Source organism: Hyperolius riggenbachi, chromosome 9, assembly GCF_040937935.1.
Source record: "Hyperolius riggenbachi isolate aHypRig1 chromosome 9, aHypRig1.pri, whole genome shotgun sequence".
NCBI lineage: Eukaryota > Metazoa > Chordata > Amphibia > Anura > Hyperoliidae > Hyperolius > Hyperolius riggenbachi.
In genome coordinates this window covers 264327857-264343392 of record NC_090654.1, presented here as the reverse complement: position 1 = coordinate 264343392, position 15536 = coordinate 264327857, and the positions used below count along the sequence as shown (strand labels likewise).

General features: G+C 44.9%; 1 protein-coding gene across 21 annotated transcripts in view; it reads left to right on the top strand.

The window, feature by feature from the left end:
* The window catches only part of NRXN3 (neurexin 3), a 705883-nt gene that overhangs the window by 264460 nt on the left and 425887 nt on the right, over window positions 1-15536 (top strand). For all 21 annotated transcript variants that reach the window (XR_011024153.1, XR_011024152.1, XR_011024151.1 and 18 more), the window contains one exon: window positions 13185-13388. Coding sequence is in view for 18 of the 21 variants with exons in the window: in XM_068254465.1 (XP_068110566.1) it covers window positions 13185-13388 (204 nt within the window). In the remaining 3 variants the exon portion in view is untranslated. The remainder of the gene's footprint in view (window positions 1-13184; window positions 13389-15536) is intronic.

The following is a 15536-nucleotide window of genomic DNA, read 5'->3' as shown; positions in this document are numbered from 1 at the left end:
AAAAAAACATTTCTCAGAGTTTATTTACATTTGAGTAAAAAGTGTCCAGTCCAAAATTATTCATACCCTTCACAAACTGTAACTGTCTGTGGGAAAATCTAAAGTTCTATACCATTCCAAATAGTCCAAGCTATTCTAAAGCATCCTAATTACCCTGATTAATTGGGAACAGCTGTTTTAATGAACTCAACAGGTAAAAAACAGCAGCTCTTTCCAGGTGGTTTGTGGACAGTCATGGCTAAGACAAAGGAGCTCAGTGAGGACCTGCAGCTGTGCATTGCGGCTGCTCACAAGTCAGGAAAGGGCTACAAGGCCATTTCTAAATGTATTAAGTTCCGGTGGCTTCAGTGCAAATTATCATTAAAAAATACTGTGGAAGATCTCAGGGCACGTGGTCGGAAGCCAAAAGTGACACCTGTGCTGCCCAGGAGGATAGTGAGACAGGTGAAAAAGAATCCAAGGATCACCACCAAGGCCATCCTGGTGAATCTTGGCTCTGCTGGTGGCAATGTCTCAAGGCAAACAATCCAACGGACACTGCGCACTACTGGGTTCCACGGATGCAGACCGAGGAGGACACCACTTCTCCAGATAAAGCACACAAAAGCTCACTTGGTCTGTGCAAATGCTCATCTGGGCATAGAAGTAGTCTTCTGTGTTATGCTCAGATGAAACAAAAATGTAATTGTTTGATCACAATGATTTTCCTTCATTTTGCGTATAAAAAAGGAGAAGCCTTTAACTCAAAGAACACCACCGCCATTGTCAAACATGGTGTTGGGAACCTAATGCTTTGGGGGTGTTTTTCAGCCAATGGACCAGGGAACCTAATCACAGTAAAGGGCACCATGAAAAAAAGAGCAATACATGAGGATTCTCAACGACAACATCAGGAAGTCTGCAGAGAAACTTGGCCTTGGGCATCAGTGGACATTTCAGCATGACTACCCAAAACACACAGCAAAAGTGGCGAAGAAATGGTTAGCAGACAACAACATTTACGTTTTGGAGTGGCCCAGCCAGAGTCCTGACTTGAATCCAATTGAGAATCTGTGGAGAGAACTAAAGATCAGGGTGATGGCAGGAAGACCCTCCAACCTGAAAGATTTGGAGCTCATTGCTAAAGATGAATGGGCAAAAATTCCTGTAGAGACATGCAAAAAGCTGGTCTGCAATTATAGAAAGTGTTTGATTGCTGTAATAGCCAGTAAAGGCTTTTCTATTGATTATTAAAAGGGAAAGGGGTATGAATAATTGTGGACTGGACACTTTGGGCCTGATTCACAAAGCGGTGCTAGCAGTTAGCACGCTGGTGAAAAGCCGTTTATCACGCCTAAACTCAGTTTAGGCATGATAAGTTTAGGTGTGATAAGTTTAGGCATGATAAGTTTAAGCACCAACTGCGTTAGCACCGCAGTACACAGCTGATCAAAAGTTTTGCGCTAGCAAAGTCTGGTGCACTTTGCATAGAGTTTAATGGCGCTGCTTTGTGTGCGGGACTTTGCACGCTATCTACACTTATCTAAACTTAGCATGCCTAAACTTATCACACCTAAACTTATCACACCTAAACTTATCAAGCCTAAACTGGCTTTTCACCAGCATGGTGCAATGGTTATCACGCCTAAAGTCTCTAACTGGGTTAGCACCGCTTTGTGAATCGAGCTCTTTGTGCTCAAATGTAAATGAAAGCTGAGAAATGTTTTTTTCCACAATAATGCCTCTTGTACATCGTCTTATTATCTTTTGGGAGACACCTATGTCATTTCCCATCAAAATATTACTTGCTGGGTAAATAAAAGTAACTTTAAAAGGGAACTGAAGTAAGAGGTATACGGAGGCTGCCATATTTATTTCCTTTTAATCAATACCAGTTGCCTGGCAGCCCTGCTTTACTATTTCTCTGCAGTAGTATCTGAATAACACCAGAAACAAGCATGCAGCTAGTCTTGTCAGATTTGACTTTAAAGTCTGAAACACCTGATCTGCTGCATGCTTGTTCAGGGGCTATGGCTAATAGTATTAGAGGCAAAGGATCAGCAGGGCTTCCAGGCAACTGGTATTGCTTAAAAGGAAATAAACATGGCAGCCTCCATATACCTCTCTCTTCAGTTCCCCTTTAAGTCAATATTTGCAAGGGGTATGAGACAATTATGGGCAGCACTGTATATGTATAATAATAATAGTGTGTAACTATAGTGAGGACATTAGAGTGTAAGCTCCTCTGGTGCATAGACCTATTTTCTCTATCTGAGTCCTGTTATTTAATGCCACACATTAATGAGGAGCAGAAATGCAGAAACAGCTGTATACAGGTTTGCTTATACGGCTCTGTAAATTGTATAGACCATAGGATCACTGTACACCATCAGTTTTGGATGTCTATTTGGCTTTTAGGGGTATTAAGAGATGACTTGCATATTCAGCAGTGATGCATCATGAGTGATCTTCCTTGCTCATTGAAAGCTGAATTATCTCAAATATCTTCTGTCTTAAAGTGAACCTCCAGACTAAAAATCGACTCAGCAGCACTGAAAAGGCCTGGTGTTTCTTTAACAGTTTCACAGCATCAGAAATGTGTTTCTCTTATACAAGCCTCATTTTTAGCTGCACAGAAGAAAACTGCCCGGGCATTTTTCCACTGATGCTGTGCAAAGCATGATGGGATTTCTAATGTTGTTGTTCTCGTTCTGCTGTTTTGGTGCAATTTTTTTTTTTACATTTTGAATTTGACATTTGAAGCCTGGGGTGTGCAGCTGGGAGGGGTGATCAGGACACAGGACGGTTGGAACTGTGTCTCCTGCGCCCTGTCACCTCCTTTCAACCAAAAAGATGGCTGCCCCCATAACAAAGATGGCAGCCCCCATGAATCACAAACATTTGCCTGTTCTTTTAAAACAGGGTGGATAAGAGATTATATTACCTATCTATTCTAATTAACATAACTAATGTAACTTAATGACAGTATGTTTGTTTAGGCTGAAGTTCCCCTTTAAAGAGTAACTGTAGTGAAAATAACATAATGAATAAAATTGATTATTTACAATGTCCATTTATAGATTATTTAGTCAGTGTTTGCCCGTTTGTAAAATCTTTCCTCTCCCTGATTTACATTCTGAAATTTATCACTGGTGGTGACATCTTTCGTTCTGCCAGGTGATCTGTACGGAAAGTTTATTACTGAGAGTTCTGTGCACAGAAAAAATACTGCTTCTAATTTAGCCAGTAAATGGTATCATTCTGATTCAGAACGTCTTGCTTGGTATTAGGAAAAAGCCATTTTTTTCCCACAACAACAAGGTTCACTGACCGCAAACTGTCAGGAGCATGATAATGACATCACACTGTGGGAGGGGCTTCATCACAATATCAGCCATACAGAACCTCCTGATGATCTATTCCAGAAAAAGTTAAGATTTCTCATGGGAAAGGGGTTATCCGCTACTGATTGGGATAAAGTTCAATCCCTTTTTAGGTCCCAACCGTTTTTAGGTCCCATTGAGGCCCCAACACCTCCGTAGTGGTTCGTCGCCATGAGCAGGCTGGGTAATCCGTAATAAAGTGCTCTGTGAACTAATAGTATTGCAGCTGTATTTTTGGTGAGTATATTTGTTGAGTATAGTTGGTGAGTGATGATGTCAGTTGTCTCAGTGAAGTATTTAAGCAATTCATGCCTTGCGTCTGGAATAGGTGGTAAGTTTATGCAGTCTAGCAGGGGTACTTGATAAACAATAGCCATTCTACAGGGGAGCGTAATATAATAAGCTGGGGATATTATCAGCTGTAATTGGTCTTTGCCTACACGAAGCTTAATCGCGTTCTATGGTGCCGTACGTCATATGCCAGCATTATGTAGTCTGATTCTGTAGCGCTCGCCATGTTTTCTGCGTTTCTCGATGATTATTTGGGTAATCTCCGTACTCTGCGTCACGCTGTGATCTGTGCATCATTTTCTGGCTTTTTTTTTCCCCTCTCTCTGCCGTTGCCTCATCGCGAGGCCTTCAATTCACCATCCATGAAGATTTCTGTGTCTGACCAAGTGAGAAAACAGAGCGCTATCTTTGTAATTATCTTTTCATTCGTCTTTTCCAAAGCGGCTCTGACAGGAGACAAAAGCTGTGATTCACTGCGGGAGCAACAAGAGCCTGACAATCCCGCCACCGTTCCCTCTTCTCCGCCGTGTGCGCAGAATGCAGCATCGCCGCTCCCCGGGCTGTTCTGAGCAGCCGCTATTTTCCAAGCGCTGCTTCTGTTTTCCGAGACGTCAGCGGGGGAAGGGAATTAGATGGTGGCATGGAGAGAAAAGGTGTCCATACATCTAGTGACTTGACGGCCGATCGACCATTCGAATTATCGAAATGGGTGGAAATCGGTACTGCCAAGTGCGTGCCCGATTGACGAGGCGATCGATTTCTGGCCGAGCATGTCAATCACTATATATCAGCTGATGCAATCTCAGAGAGGCAAAAAAGCTTATGAAAAAGTATTTATTAATACATGTAGAAAAATATCAAAAATACATCATTCTTCAATATCGCAATGATAGGTCTTAGACATGCATAAAATTGGTTTGGATCAACAGGCGGTTGTAGCTTTATGGGTATTAAACTTCAAGGCTACGACACATGTTCGTTTCGGGCTTTTTTGAAAAATTATATATGCCCTTCATCAGGCCGTGATACCCAGTTGTGTTACGATTTTAATGTTTTGTTATGTTTTGTCTTTATTCTTATTTTTAGAACTGGGTATCACGGCCTGATGAAGGGCATATATAATTTTTCAAAAAAGCCCGAAACGAACATGTGTCGTAGCCTTGAAGTTTAATACCCATAAAGCTACAACCGCCTGTTGATCCAAACCAATTTTATGCATGTCTAAGACCTATCATTGCAATATTGAAGAATGATGTATTTTTGATATTTTTCTACATGTATTAATAAATACTTTTTCATAAGCTTTTCTGCCTCTCTGAGATTGCATCAGCTGATATATAGTCCTTTTTTAAAGTTATAAATAAGTCTTGGCGGGTAAGGTGGATTACCCTGAAAAAGGACTGTGTTTTGATCCTTCACAATAAAAAGGACTGTACCCCAAGATATTTTTGATAAATGCGAGCATGTCAATCAGACATGCTGCGAGATGTCGGGCTGTCGTGGTTGATCGAGTGCACGACGTTGGTGGTGAGCGATATCCGGATGAGCGTCGAAAGCCATGAAACCCCCGGCGTGTTCCAGCAGTGTATAAATGCGCCTGTTCAGTACACAAGACATAAATTAACACATACTGGTGTTCATCTGTCTTCCGAATCCACTGCTCTTCAGAATCAGAATCAATTTTATTTCGCCAAGTAAGTTTGCGCCTACAAGGAATTTGTCTTGGCAGTTGCTTAACAAACACAAACAAAAACAATACAAGGGCAGACAGTGTGTATATTACAAGTCAAGGACATTATAAGTATAGGTGGCAGTAGGCAATGTGAGAATTGTTCATTTACAGCTCTGTGCTGATTACTCTTCCATTAGCCCTATACATGCCCGCCACCGCATAGCATGACGGCGCTTGTGTGACGCTTTACGTGCCACGCCGGTGGCCTGTGTGGGGCTAGCGGAAGAGAGGTGGATTCAGAAGATGGACGGGCGCTGCAACACAGGCAATGTATAAATGCACACATGCATGCACATTTATTCATTAGAGGAACAGAGCCGGGACAGCGGATGGGGCGAACGTGGCGTACTTGGACGATTCCTGAGAGATTTCATGTTGGAATGGATCGGGAATCGGCCTGAAGTGTATGGACAGCCAACAGATCTCTCTCCGAACAGATTCGATCAGAGAATGATTTGTCTCTTGGTTGAATCTGTCCATCATCACCTGGTGTGTGGCTACCTACAGATCTGCTGTAGGACAAGGCAGTGAGGATAGGCTGGAAATTTAAAGGACAACTGAATCAAGAAATATATGGAGGCTGCCATATTTGTTTCCTTTTATCCAATACCAGTTGCCTGGCAGTCCTGCTGGTCTATAAGGATGCAGTAGTGTCTGAATAATGCCAGAAACAAGCATGCAGCTAATCTTTCAGATCTGACAATAATGTCAAACACCTGATCTACTGCATGCTTGTTCAGGGTTTACATCTAAAAGTATTAGGTAGAGAATAGAGGTAGAGAATTAGCAGGATAGCCAGGCAACTGGTATTGCTTAAAATGAAATAAATATGGTAGCCTCCGTATCCCTCTTGCTTCAGTTGCCCTTTAACCACCCTGGCGTTCTGATTAAATCGCCAGGGTGGCTGCGGGAGGGTTTTTTTTAAATAAAAAAAAAACTATTTCATGCAGCCAACTGAAAGTTGGCTGCATGAAAGCCCACTAGAGGGCGCTCCGGAGGCGATCTTCCGATCGCCTCCGGCGCCCAGAATAAACAAGGAAGGCCGCAATGAGCGGCCTTCCTTGTTTTGCTTATATCGTCGCCATAGCGACGAGCGGAGTGACGTCATCGACGTCAGCCGACGTCCTGACGTCAGCCGCCTCCGATCCAGCCCTTAGCGCTTGCCGGAACTTTTTGTTCCGGCTGCGCAGGGCTCAGGCGGCTAGGGGGGCCCTCTTTCGCCGCTGCTCGCGGCGAATCGCCGCAGAGCGGCGGCGATCAGGCAGCACACGTGGCTGGCAAAGTGCCGGCTGCGTGTGCTGCACTTTATTTGATAAAAATCGGCCCAGCAGGGCCTGAGCGGCAGCCTCCGGCGGTGATGGACGAGCTGAGCTCGTCCAGACCGCTCAGGAGGTTAAAGCAGTAGGATCAGCCATACTATGCCAGGGGGAAAAAACACATATATAAGTAGATAAATACTTGATCTACTTACATAACACATGTATTATACTGTCCACGTTTTGATTTCAGTGAATGTTATATAGTAAATGACGAGAATTCTGGTCCTGGTGGGGGGCCAAGTCTTTTGCCCACAGTTAAGGCTAACTTGTGATGTAATTTCTGCCCTTTACTTTTTTTTCTTGTTTCCTCCAATCGCTGAGTCGCCTCAGCCTTGCTTGTAAACACAAGTGAGTAGGGGATTAGGTTTCAGATAAGAAGCTGGCAAGGAAATAAAGGGAAGAGGAGGAATAGATTATAGATAAAAAGAACCCCCAGCATGCAATTCTTTGGCACGACTACTAAAGGGCCAGTGCTCCTTAAGTATGTGATAACTCCAAATCATAACAGCAGAAAAAGTTGTGAAAGTTTTGAATGCAGGATTAGCATCTTTATCACTTAATATACTCAGACCACTTTCTGTTGAAATTTGATTTTTATGGTGACGATACCGTCACCAAAATGCAGAATAGGAAAAAGTGTCACATGTGCAGTCATACATAGGAGATGTTATCTTGCATGTCCTATGGCAACCTCAAACCCATCTTGCTGGCCGATGTCTAACTGATTCCAGCTTTGCTCTCGAAGACAACCATTCTCAGCAAACGTACAAAATAACTAATTGGTCTAATTGGAGAAGAAGCCATCATCTGGAGTAGAGTCTGTTCTGGTAGGACTGCCCAGTGTCATGTCCAATTGCAAAGACCTTCTTGAGGTCATCTGACCAAACCTAAACAGAATGAAATAAACACAAGGCGGCATTCCACCTAAAGTGGGAATGCACTACATGTTTCCGAGAGTTCTTGTTGTGGGAGCGGCATGTGATGATGCCACAGCACAAACTCTCATTCCCTCACCTTTCATTAGTCCTTGATGTAACCCAGGCGGGCGCTCCAAAGGTTTCCCTCTGAAAAAGTGGACACTTGGATTGCTTTAATACATAAGTTCCTCCATGTTCTCTAGTCTTCATTTTATCCTCTCCATAGCCATTATTTCAAAGAGGTGGCATTGGCTGTGATCCCTCCTGTCCTGCTGCCCATCAGGAAGTCTCACCTCTTCTGCTGCTATCATGATGGGTGGTGGCGGTGCTATGATCTAAGAGGCCTGCAGAAGTGATGAGTATAAATATGATAGTAGTAGTAGTAGTAGTAGTAGACGATGCTCATGTGTGGGATAGTTCTGTCGCGTACATCAAGTAAGGGCGCCAGGAAAAAGGACGTGGGTATAGCTGAAGTTTTATAATCTTGTCTATAACAATATTTTTATTGTTTCTTCATCTAATAAAATCACAAAATATTGTAAATAACCAGGAAAAAATGAAAATATTTGTACAATCGTAATAAGCATAGTAAAACATTGGTAAATATTAGCGATATTTTATTACAACTAAACCTCACCCTACTCTCACACAAAACCCTCCCTCTACCGATGCCTAACCCTAAAACCCCCTCTGGTGGTGCCTAACCCTAAGACACCCCCGGTGGTGCCTAACCCTAAGACTCTCCCGGTGGTGCCTAACCCTGAGACCCCCCCTGGTGGTGCCTAACCCTAAGACCCCCCATGGTGGGGCCTAACCCTAAGACACCCCCTGGTGGTGCCTAACCCTAAGACACCCCCTGGTGGTGGCTAACCCTAAGACAACCCCTGGTGGGGCCTAACCCTAAGACACCCCCTGGTGGTGCCTAACCCTAAGACACCCCCTGGTGGTGCCTAACCCTAAGACACCCCCTGGTGGTGGCTAACCCTAAGACTCCCCTCCTGGTGGTGCCTAACCCTAAGACAACCCCTGGTGGTGCGTAACCCTAAGACAACCCCTGGTGGTGCGTAACCCTAAGACAATCCCTGGTGGTGCCTAACCCTAAAACCCCCTTTCTCAGCTGCAAATAATGTTAATACAAAAAGCAATAATTTACAAAATTATAACTTATTTCAAGAAACAATATAACAAGTTAAAACAATAATTTACAAGTGATTAAAATGAAAAATGTCAGTTGCACGGGCCGGCACCCACTGTTTATCGGGCACTTAAATTTCTTCTTTGGTGCCCAATAGCCGATATTTTGCACTAGCGCCTATGGGACGCCCAAATAGTCCATTGGCCCCAGTTGCCCAAAATTCCAGTTCTGTCCAGGTTTTCCTCTTTCTTTAATAATGCCGGACCCAATGGCGAGACCCCAGATTTCCCCGGTATACAGATAATCCTAGTTAGTGACCTATGACCGTGGCAGACCCCCAGCATTGGGTTAATGCGATGTTAGGCGTGCGCCGTGGAGCGTGGTCTGGGGAAATCTGGCTATCGCGGAACTCTCGTGTTATTGTGCTGTGTAAATGTTGTGGTGACATTTTCAGAAGGCCGTAGAAGGGGTCCCCCCTCCGCAGCATTTGAGATTAGCCCCCCTCCCCGGCCGATGTCCCTGGGCTACAGCTAACATTTACTGTACTGGATAGAATATATTCTTTCTGCAAACACTGCTAGAACTGCTGGAATACGGGGCAGGCGGGGGAGCGTCTATGCCAGCATGTTGTATGTTTGTATTGTTCTGAGCGGTGTGCTAGTGAAATAGGCAGCCCTATGGTTTGGAAGTGCCGGTATTCACACTCTTTCACCTGCACTGGTTTGTTGTGCAGTAGCTATTCAGTCATGTCTGACTCTTTGCTACCCCATGGACCACCGTAGGCCAGGAGCCTTCATACTCTACGGCTTCTCGAAGCTGGTCCAAGCTCATGTTTATTACTTCCATGTTACTATCTAGCCATCTCATTCTCTGCCGTTCTCTCCTTCTGCCCTCGTTGATGCAGGCTTATGCAAATGTATGCACTACCTTTGCTCGTAAAATTAGCGTAATTCATTTGATATGTTAAATTTGGGGTTGTTGACCACGATTTACATTTAGTTACACAGTGCTGTAGTCCTATACTCTACCTATGCACTCTCCGTAGAGCTGTAGTAAATCCACTAAGATTGTGCACACTGAATGCAGAGGTGTTGTCTATCACCAAGGGTTAGTCTACACTCGGCACTTGAAGCGCTGCTAGCCCACGATCGAGTTCCGCTCCGTGATCACGATTTGCGATCACGAAAATCTCACGATTTGTGCTTGTGATTCCCGTTCAATAGAATGAGAATCACAGTGGGATCGCCCCCAAAGATTTATCGAAATCGCAAACGCTGCAGTGTAAATGTACCCATAGGGATATATTAGCAGCATCGCTGGCGATCAGCAAAACGCTGAAGAATCGCCAAGTGTGATCCAGCCATAAACCTGGTTCAGATTGCACATGAAGAATGCGTAATAGAGGAAGAATGTGTAATAGAGCAAGAATGTGTAATAGAGCAAGAATGTGTAATAGAGCAAGAATCCCCTCATCCCCTCACTCCTGCAGAATACCTGCACATTACTTTTAGATGTACACACCGTTCGATTTCCTAGGGCCAGATCGATGTTCTTTATTCCAGTTTCTACCTTCTAAAAGTACTCTTACCAAGGACTAGTTTTGATTTCTATTCAACAGCTACTTTACATCTACCTCCTGAGTTTAGTTAAAATGCATCTTTGATGTACATAAAAAAACATAGCGTTAGGCTAATGCTCAAAAAAAGTTAGACTGTCCCCACACATTGTCTGTTTAATAAGATTTCCTGAAACCCCGTATCCGCTTGGGTTCTGGTGCATAGATCTGCCCCTTTGCAGAAGATGACCCTGGCCTTTTCTCTATCAGATATAGAAAAGGTAGAGGCCTTTTTCTACAAGGTGTAATTGCTACACGCTGGAACCCAGCAGACATGGGGCTCCGGTGAATTTTATTATACATACGACCTGCAGGGGCATTCATGGTGACAATGACAGGCCGGGATGGCCAACAGGGTTGAGTGTCGGCTTCCTGGCCAGGAGCTTTTTGTTCCCCAAAGCAGATGCCATCTTAATATAGCTTTAAAATTCCTCAGCTTTGGCAGTGATGAAATGCTTTTTATGTTACATACTTACAATCAACAAGATTGTTATATGCAAATTAGAGGAGTCGGAGGAATCATAAACTAAGGAGTCAGGGTTGGAATCAGAGGATTTTTGTACTGACATCACAGCCCTATCTCGCAGGTCGTTCTCCATTGGCGATAACAATGAGAGGTTATCTGCATACAGTAGGAACGTCACTGTTGTGTCACGTAGGGCGAGTCCGGGTGCTGGTGAGGCCTCCAGGGCAGAGGGCAGTTTATTGATGTATATGTTGAAGTGAGTTGGACGCAGGCTGCAGCCCTATCTTACCCCCCAACCCTGGGGGGAAAAGGTGTTCTTTTCCTATTCACTTTACTTTGCACTTATTCACACTGGATAAGCTCTTGATGACATTGTATGTTTTTCCTCCTATTCTGCTCTCTAGGATTCTGTCCCCTGTCTTCTCTTTCTCGCTCATCTTTCTCCCTTGTCTCTCTCTATTTCCCCCTCTATGTCTCCTCTTTTGCTCTCCTCTACCCCATCTCTCTTTCGAACCAAATTAAAATGCACTTTATTGGCATGACCAAGATACACACAGAGAAATGGGGGGCATGGAAGGGAAGTAAAGGGTAAGTCTTGGGGTTTTGGTGGGGTGATCTCTCTTTCTTTGCTCTCTTTCTCCTCCCTCCCTCTGTCTTCTCACCCCCCTTCTCTCTGTGCGGTGGAGTGCGGTCCACCTTCGGTATGATGCGGTAGTGCTCGGTGAAAGGAGTGATTTGTGCACTGAGCTGTTCTCTTGCAATATGCTGCCATTGTTAGAAGAGGGGATGGATGACATCAGCACCACATAGTGCATCACAGCAGCCTCCAAATAGCCTGACTAATTCCATACGTCAGCATCTCCCTCGTCATTCGCATCCACTGTGATGAATATGCTTTCCACCCTCCACCCCCTGTATACATAACACGAGCCAAGAGTAAATGTCACTACTAAACCGGGAAATACCAAATGATTGTCATCTGACACTTTCATGCTAATGCGACTGGTCTCTAGTGAATATATAGGCTACACTGTCAGTGATGTCACTGGTCTCTGGTAAATGGATAGGCTGCATCCTCAGGGATGTCACTGGTCTCTGGTAAATGGATAGGCTTCCTTCATGGTGATGTCACTGGTCTCTAGTGAGTGGATAGGCTGCATTCTCAGTGATGTCACCAGTCTCTAGTGAATGGATAGGCTGCCTACATGGTGAGGACACAGTTCTCTAGTGCAGGGCTTTTCAGCCCATAGTACATGTACCACCAGTGGTACTTAGGTGTTGGCCAGGTAGTACACACCAGTAATGGCAATCTGTAGGCTAGAAATCTAACTTTGATTCCTTTTTCACATCAATTCCTCCTGCTTTTCCCCTCCTATATGCCACCCCTTTTCTTAAATTGTACATGTAAGAAAAAAAAAGTACCCCTAGGTGGTACTTACCTTGGGAGGGGGTATTCTCTGGATCCTAAAGAGGCTTCCCCCTTCCTTCTCAGTAGATGGGATCCAGCGCTGGGATCCCCAGAAGATCTATCTCCTTGTCGGCGTGTGGTCAAATAGACGAGCCCGATCGAGACTGCTCTACTGCGCAGGCACACTGGTGGTACTTGAAAGTTTATACAGGGCTGTGAAGTCGGAGTCGGAGCAATTTTGGGTACCTGAAGTCGGAGTCAGTGTTTTCAATAAACTGAGGTGATGTCAGTGGTCTCTAGTAAGTGGATGAGCTGCCTACATGTCGAGGTCACCATTCTCTAGTGAATGGATAGGCTGCCTTCATGATGATGCCACTGGTCTGCTGAGTGGCATGTTTAAAGATTAGTCACAGGCGCATCATGTCATTTCTGAAAACCACGAACAAATCTTCTTCTGCTTTCTGATTAACATTCCACTCTTCTCCTTCTTAGTATTTCTATCAGCTGCTCTGATGATCATGTGACTCTCCTTCTAGACACAGCAGTCAGCAGGTGTACCTCACAGTGGAGTCTGCAGATAGTGTTGGTTGTGCTGTGCTGTTGTATAGTCTTTCAGTTCTATAGATGTGCCTTGGGCAATGTACCATGGATGCAATAAAGCTCTGTGCTTAGGGTTGCACCATATATGTAGAATTCTGACCTGGTTATCAATACCGATTGATACATGATAGAATGGGGTGGAGAGATATGACCAGAAGGCTACATGTGATAAAACACAGAGGTCTTTTCCCCCCTCCCGGTATTCATTCAGTTGTCTTGTACAGAAGCTGGAGTAAGGCATGAGTTCTGTCCTTTATATTGATGTAGAGGATTTGTACGGAGTTGTGGTAAATTTTGGTTCTGTTTGTCTTATCCTCTCATGTCTCTTCTTCTTTCCAGAGGCCTCTGTTCTCAGCTATGACGGCAGCATGTACATGAAGATTGTCATGCCGGTGGTGATGCACACAGAAGCTGAAGACGTGTCTTTCCGCTTCAAGTCTCAGCGAGCCTACGGACTGCTGGTGGCCACGACGTCCCGGGACTCTGCCGACACTCTGCGCCTGGAGCTGGATGGCGGCAAAGTTAAACTAACGGTCAACTTAGGTATCGTATGATCCTTCTCCTCTGTGGGCGGGCAGGGCACCCATGTCATCGTCTTTCTGTTTGCTGTCTCTGGCCGCACTGATGTCTTACACTGCTGCATGTTCCCCTCCTCCCACCGGCCCACAAGGTCGCTGGGAAAAACTCTCATTACTCTTCATCTACCAGTTAAGGTTCTGGAGGCACCGTCCCTGCGTTATGTCCAGTAACCCACCGACGGCGTCTCCAGCAACTGCAGGGCTAAAGAGGAATTGGGAGAGGCAACCCCCATCCTGCACCCCATTGCATCCAGTCGCCATTATAAACTCTTGTCATACATGGTGGGCAGTAGTAGGCCACCTGTGGATGATTAGGAGTGCCTGAAAACTGCAGCCTATGTCTGCTTTTCTCGTTGAGCGAAATTCCTGAAGACGATGGTGTCCAGAGGTGGGGGGATTCCTGATTGTATGACTCATTCTCTGCTTCTCATTCCCATCATGCAGATTCCTCTTTCCTTCATTTTATTATTTCACTACATTGTCTTACTTGTCCTCCAACCAACACAGTCTGCACAGAGGAACTTTCTAGTGATCAAACCATTTACCGATAACATTTATTTACCCAATTGTTTTTGTTTCTAGACCATAAGATAATATAGTGATGTTGAATTGGAGGCTGTGTTGGTTCACCGTTGTCTTTACCCCCTCCAGTGCTTTTTGTGTGGTGTCAATGTTTGTGCTGTCTGTATTTCTGTTCCAGTGTTTAAGTTGATCTTGTTCCATTGGCCATACTGTCTCAAAAGATGGCACTCACTACCCTTCAAAGGCCTGAAGCCTGCGGCCCGTTCAGCAAACAGCCTTGAGAACACAGTGTGTGGAGCAGCTTTTAGGGGTGTGCAAAGTGGCCTGCTGTTATACAGCAGCCAACATAGGAGCTCTACATAGAAGTCCATCCTAGGATGGAGGGTCAGAACCTCACACCTCTCCACCTCCTGTCTGTCCAGATCTCCACCTTCCCCATGATTGCACCTCATCAGAGCTTCTGGAACACCTTCTGGAGGTTCCCTGTGCATTATTTCCTTCCTTCTTTTTGCTGGAGAAACCAAGGACTCTCTAGTTTACACTTTACTTCTTTTATCTAATTTCATACTTGTTTGTTATTTCTTTTGGTCCTCCCTTTTCCTCCTAAAATATACTCCCCACACCCAGAGCTGTGGAGTAGGCGTCAAGGAGTCGGAGTAATTTTGGGTGCCTGGAGTCGGTGGTTCATAAATTGAGGAGTCCGATGATTTTTGTACCCACCCCATAGTCCTGCAAGGGTTGTGGAGTCGGAGCAATTTTGGGTACCTGGAGTCGGAGGTTTCATAAACTGAGGAGTCGGATTTGGAGTCGGATTATTTTTGTACCGACTCCACAGCCTTGACCACACCCTTTCATCCCACCTTTTTCTTTCTCTGCCATCTTCCTCTCAGTCTTCCTCTTTGCTCCATCTATCTTTCTGTTTTCTGTTCCTCTCCACCCCATCATACTCCTCCTTGGCATTGTCCATGTTTGGTCAGGTGGAGGTTCTGATCTTCTCTTTTGGATGCTCCAGGTTCTGGTTCCAGGACCCACATCCCTCTTCCCTGCGTTTGATGCCCCCGTCTCTCTTACATTCATACATCAATATACCACTATTTGCTGCTCTCCCCGGTTCTCTGAGGCTGTTTGCTCCCACTTTTCTGTTGCGGTTGACGACACATAGCAAACCAAATCGCACGAAACGGCTCAAAGCCACAATATTCCATCAGGAAAAACCCCAGAGGCCCTCTGACTCTCAGGAAAGTAGATTCCTGTCTATAGAGCGCTAGATTTATCCTCCTTACTATGGAAAGGAAGTTCAGAGAAAAGTCCAGCTACTTGCAACCATCTCAGATGTATTCCTCAAATGACAACCTTCCTCTCCTGCCACAGCAGTAAACCGTTAAATTTCCTTCTGATCTGCTTGGAATGATTTGGTTGTAGCTGTTTCCCAGTGAGAAATATCTCAGAGAGTTGTAGAAGCACCATGGTGTTCACAGCAGACACTTTGCAGATCCGAATGGCCTCTTCGGAGGTCTCCTATTAGGAGGTCCTTCTCAAGGACCTCTGCACGACAGGCTTTGGCCCTCTAACATCAGCCCATTACAGCGGG